Source organism: Mus caroli, chromosome 16 (assembly GCF_900094665.2).
Source record: "Mus caroli chromosome 16, CAROLI_EIJ_v1.1, whole genome shotgun sequence".
NCBI classification, from domain to species: Eukaryota; Metazoa; Chordata; class Mammalia; order Rodentia; family Muridae; genus Mus; species Mus caroli.
The window spans coordinates 42,933,474-42,939,038 of record NC_034585.1 but is presented as its reverse complement, the minus strand read 5'-3'; the positions used below and the strand labels follow the sequence as shown (position 1 = coordinate 42,939,038).

The 5,565-nt window shown below is 40.7% G+C and overlaps 1 protein-coding gene across 6 annotated transcripts in view; it reads left to right on the top strand.

Moving 5' to 3' along the window:
- Phldb2 (pleckstrin homology like domain family B member 2) overlaps positions 1 to 5,565 on the top strand; it is a 211,609-nt gene that overhangs the window by 174,660 nt on the left and 31,384 nt on the right. For all 6 annotated transcript variants that reach the window (XM_021184542.2, XM_021184540.1, XM_029470303.1 and 3 more), the window contains 2 exons: positions 2,405 to 2,560; positions 3,495 to 3,605. In XM_021184542.2, coding sequence (XP_021040201.1) covers positions 2,405 to 2,560; positions 3,495 to 3,605 — 267 coding nt within the window. The remainder of the gene's footprint in view (positions 1 to 2,404; positions 2,561 to 3,494; positions 3,606 to 5,565) is intronic.

Genomic DNA, 5,565 nt, shown 5'->3' with positions numbered 1-5,565 from the left:
GAAAGAAAGAAAGAAAGAAAGAAAGAAAGAAAGAGAAAGGAAAGAAAGAGAGAAAGAGGGAGAGAAAGAGAGAGAGAGAGAGAGAGAGATAGGAAGGAAGGAAGGAAGAAAGAGAGAAAAGAAAGAAAAGGTGGAAAGGCACAGAATTTTTCTCACTGTGGCTGTGTCTTCTGGTAACCCTTTCACCTGCCAGCCAGTAGAAGAATGTGATCCTGTGATGTCCTATCAGTGAATGAAAGTTTTATTACATCCCTCATTCAGCTGCTCATGTACTTGGCCTTTGTCTGCTCTTTTGTCTTAGGTAGACTATGCCTATTCATGTCCATCATCTTTGACCTTCCTTAATTGACTTCAAGGTTACTCATGGGGTACTGGTACCTAACTTTTTGAATTTCTGTCTCAGTTATGATGAGATACCATGACCAAAGCAACACGTGGAGGAAAGGATTCATTTGGTTTACATATCACAAGTCAAAGTCCACTGAGGGAAAACAAGGCAGAAACCCAAAATAGGGCAGGAGCCTAGAGGCAGGAGCTGATAAAGAGGTCCTGGAGGCCTACTGCTTGCTTATTCTTCATGGCTTACTCAGCCTGCTTTCTTATAGAACCCAGAACCACCATCCCAGGGTATCCCCTACTCCCTTGCTAACTAAAACCATGCCCTAAGGGCCTGCCTACAGCCCAATCTTAGGGAAGCATTTTCTCAATTAAGGTTTCCTCCTCTCAGAAGGCTCTAGCTTGGGTAATGTTGGCCTAAAACTAGAGTGCACACTCCCTCTGTTCGTGGTGAGAGCTTCAGCTCTACTCTTTCAATAAAGAGATTTGTGACCGATTGTAAAGAATCCATAAAGTCTCAGTGAAAGAATCTTGCTCTCTAGATGTCTTTTTTTAAAAGATGTATTTTCTTTAAAAAATTATATGTATGTCAATGACTGAGTGTGGGTATATACATGTGTGTATAGGGGCACTAAGATGCCAAAATAGGGTATTAGATCCCTCCTAAGTTGCAGTTACAGGCAGTTATGAGCTGCCCAGTATGGGTGCTGGGAACCAAATCCAGGACCTCTGCAAGAGTGATATGAGCTCTTAACTTCTGAGCCATGTCTCCAGTCCTCCAAATGACTTTTTTAGGGAGTTGTGTGTTCACAACAAATCTGAGGAGAACAATCAGAGGCTTTCCCCATGTTATCTGCTTCACACAGGCATAGATTTTATTATTAATTTTCCTTACCAGGCTACCGCATTGGTTACAATTGCTGAGCCTAGAGTAATATCCTTGACAGAGCTCATGTTCAGGCACTGGTTTCTTGAGCATGTATCCCTTTTCTATACTATATAGACAATAATATAATATAATAAATATTATAAACATTTATTGCATGGCTGTTCAACATTATACACACACACACACATATATATATGTATATATATATATATATATATATATATATATATAAACTTAAGTATATATTTATCTCCTTGTGTGTACACTAGAAAAAAATGGAAGGAATTGAGGTAGGTATAGTAGCACATACCTGAAGTGCCAGCACTGTGGAGGTTGAGGCTGGAGGATGGTGAGCTACAGGTGAACTAGAGCTATACAAAGAAATTCTATCCAAGAGAGTAGGGAGGAAGGAGGAAAGGGAGAGGAAGAGGAGAGAGAAAGAGAGGGAGGACAAAACAAGGAAAGAAAAAAAGAAATACTAAGAAAAACAAAATTAAAAAGAAAAATGAACACTAAACATAGAGAAAGTTTACTGTTTCCTCTTTATGCCCCAGTGGGTTGTATTACTGCAGTTGGTATGCATGCATCCCCCTAAAAGACCTCTGATGTACTCTAGGACTAACTTGTGAGCTGTTTTAATCTGTTATTATTTTATATTGTATTCCATATGAGAAACATGGGAAACAATAATTTTCTTTTTTTTAAGATTTATTTATTTATGATATGTAAGTACACTGTGGCTGTCTTCAGACCCTCCGGAAGAGGAGGGTCAGATTTCATTTCGGATGGTTGTGAGCCACCATGTGATTGCTGGGATTTGAACTCAGAACCTTTAGAAGAGCAGCCAGTGCTCTTAACCTCTGAGCCATTTCTCCAGCCCAACAATAATTTTCTTAAGAGACTATTTGGTCTGCAAATAACATTTAGGTTGTCTATGGAAATGTTTTAATATTTCATTGTCCATTTGAAGCTTGAAAGGAAACATTTTTGCATATACTGAAAAGCTCCAAACTGACCTTTCCCTTCTCACAGCTGGGTTTACAGCCATCCCCTCTTTCTAGCCCCCACAGTGCTGAACCAGCATCTGTATTGGCATGAGTACGTTTAAGTGTGTCTTTCCTTCACACTGAAAAGGCTGCAGCTTCTCTAGTGTGCTTCCTTTTCATGTCTTCTCCACAGGATGCCGACCTGTTGGATGTTGAGAGCAAACACTTTGAAGACTTGGAATTCCAGCAGCTTGAGCATGAGAGCCGCCTGGATGAGGAAAAGGAGAACTTGACTCAACAGCTCCTGAGGGAGGTGGCAGAGTATCAGCGGAACATCGTGGCTAGGAAGGTAATTTGCCAGGTGATGCTTGATGTGAGAAGTGAAAAGTTCCTGTTAACCGTGGCACAGTAATCATCCTCACTTAGTCATTGACCTAACTGTGGGCTCTGTCTCTGGATCTGAATATCCTTTTGTGTATGTCACATTTGCCCTGCACCAAATGACAAAGGATGCACTGCACTATATAAGCTGAGCCATTGTAAGTCACTATTATAATATAATCTTATAAAGGTATTTATGGATAATACACCCCTCCCCCTGTTTTGACTCACAAAAAATCAAGTCATAAATAATCAACTATTTGCTTCAAATCATTCCCTCTGCCAGTTGAAGTAACTAGATTTAGAATAAATTCTATGAACAAAATCTATTTGGGTATTTTTTTTTCTGTTGACTAGTAATTCTCAATGCTGAGAGCCAGTTACAGACCAGTAGGAAATCATTCTGTTTACTATGGACTCCACCTAGCCCCAAACTCCTGGTTTCCCAGCCCAGAACTTAACATTTATTCCATAATTTTATAACCATACCCTATAATGCCATACTAATTTGGTAAAACTGAGGGATAAAATTGATGAAAAGAAGGACAAAGAATTTGACTTCTGCCTTAATGTTATATTTTTTTCACTAGCATGCTCAAAAAAAAAAAATCAACTCATGTTCAAAACAATCAAGTGATGCTCTAAAACAAGACTTCATATTGAATTCTGAGTCTTTCAGAATAATTTTTCAAATCATGTGAACCACATTGGCTGTAAGTCAAGAAAAGCTGAGCTTGGTCAGTCAAAAGTCAATGCTTCTTATCCTTAGGTGATCTTGGCAGCCCACTGGCAGCTAAAATGTGGGCAGGTTACTCAGGTTCTAAAGACCTATTTCTTCCTTGGCCAGGACAAAATTTCGATTGTCAGATGTGCATCTCTCGATAATGACTTTTGTCTCCCAGGAAAAAATTTCTGCATTGAAAAAGCAAGCCAGTCACATCGTACAGCAGGCCCAGAGGGAACAAGATCACTTTGTGAAAGAGAAGAACAATCTAATAATGATGCTCCAAAGAGTGAGTACTTCCTGTCCAGTAGCAGCTTCCACCCGGGGGAAGGCTGCCTCTTCCGGTGCAGTGTGGGGGAAGGCTGCCTCTTCCGGTGCAGTGGCGGGAAGGCTGCCTCTTCCGGTGCAGTGCCTTTATACTCTGAGGACGCCATTTGTAGCCACTATTTATGTAGCCTTTCACATTGGTAACAGCACTCTCTGACCGTGAGCTACAAGTCACACACTGAGATTTTCTGAACACCCTTCCAACACCCACAACACCCACAGTATGAACTATTGCACATCTGTACTTTCTCTTAGTTCCTTAAAAACTCCACACCTTCCTTCAAGTAGTTAAAGATATTCTAACAATTTGTGATAGATTTAAAAGGAAATGTTCTGCTGTTGAATACTTTGGCTTAAGTACTCAAGTGTTTACAACTGCACGTTTGTGTGGGGATCTTCCTCATAAACATCATGTTGAACTTTGTTGGGCATAGCCTTTGCTGAAGTTACTCCATGTGGCTTGATTAGAAGAGCTGCAGCATCCTCCAGTGGGCCCATGTTCTTACCTATCCCAATTAAGTCATTCATTAAAATGGTTCCTAGGCCGAAGACCGAAAACAAATTTTAGCCCCAGTTTGGACATAGCCCCTGACATGATTTTAGGGCTAAAACAGCAGACACCAAAGCTGATGGCATGCTGTAGTACCTGGGAAGATATTTGGGGGCTGGAAACATATGATGGACTCACAGCAGGGAACAAGGGCAGAATGGAGTCCAGAGTGAGGTGGACCATGGTACAACCAACAAAAAGTGTGCATTCTCTTCTCAGCTACTTTTGCTTAGGCTAAAGGGAATGCATCTTTTCTATGAAGTTATTAGACTACCAAAGGGCCTTGGCAGCCTACACACAAATCCTGGCAGCTCTTCTTGCTCCTTCAGATCCCAGAAACCCCTGAATGGAGATGTAATTCCCCTCACCTGGCCCTGCTCTGAGGGACAGACTCTGTTGCCATCAGGACTCTCCCTCTAGCCAATTTTTGTATTGCACACAATATTCAGAAGCACAACTTACATTGCACACTAACATGTATTCTTCAGTGGTTGTTGACATTTTAAGGGGAAAAAAATCCCAAAAATGTCTAAATGATGGATTTTTACAATAAGCCAAAAAGCTCACAGATAACGCATTTCTGCATGAAAAAAACAGATAAAATTCATATATGGTAAGAGTTTTGTTTCCCCCATACAAATCTACAGGTGCCTTTCAATCTCACAACATTCCAACAGATTCTTTTGTCGACATGGGAGACAAGTTTGGGCTTAAATTTGAAGCCGATTCACTTTAATCATGTATTCCATATTTGTGGTTTATCCTTCTTGCTAAAATGTGCTTGAAGCACTTTCATGGACATACCCAACAGTGAGCACTTGGAATCTGCTCATCCTACACATTGCCAGTTGAACCTGACCAACACCCTGCCACCTCTTTTAGCTTTCAGACCCACTGTCACGTTGTTTCTCTTTGTGCATATTTTGTTGGTGACTTTACCCCCAAGTGCAGGATGCTGTGGTGTGTCCTGTAACTTTTGATTTTAGACACTGGTGATAATGATATTGGTTGTCAAGCAAATGTGAATGAAACATGAATGTGTGTCACGTAAGATATTTCAAACAGTGCCACACACAAAACCGGGATGTGATCTGAGAAACTGATGGAGATGTTCTAAGCAAACACGGTGGTATACTTGGAAGCCTAAAGCAAGAGAGTTATGAATTCAAGGTCAGTCTGGAACACATACTGAGTTTTAACCAGTCCTACATACACTGCCATATACTCTGTCAAAAAAAAAAAAAAAACCCAACAACTAAAAAGAGGACAGTGAAATGGCTGAGCTGGTGCAGGCACTCGCCAAGCAAGCTAAGTGACCTGTGTTCTATCCCTGATGTCCATGGAGAGATAATAGAGGAGAACAGGCTTTACA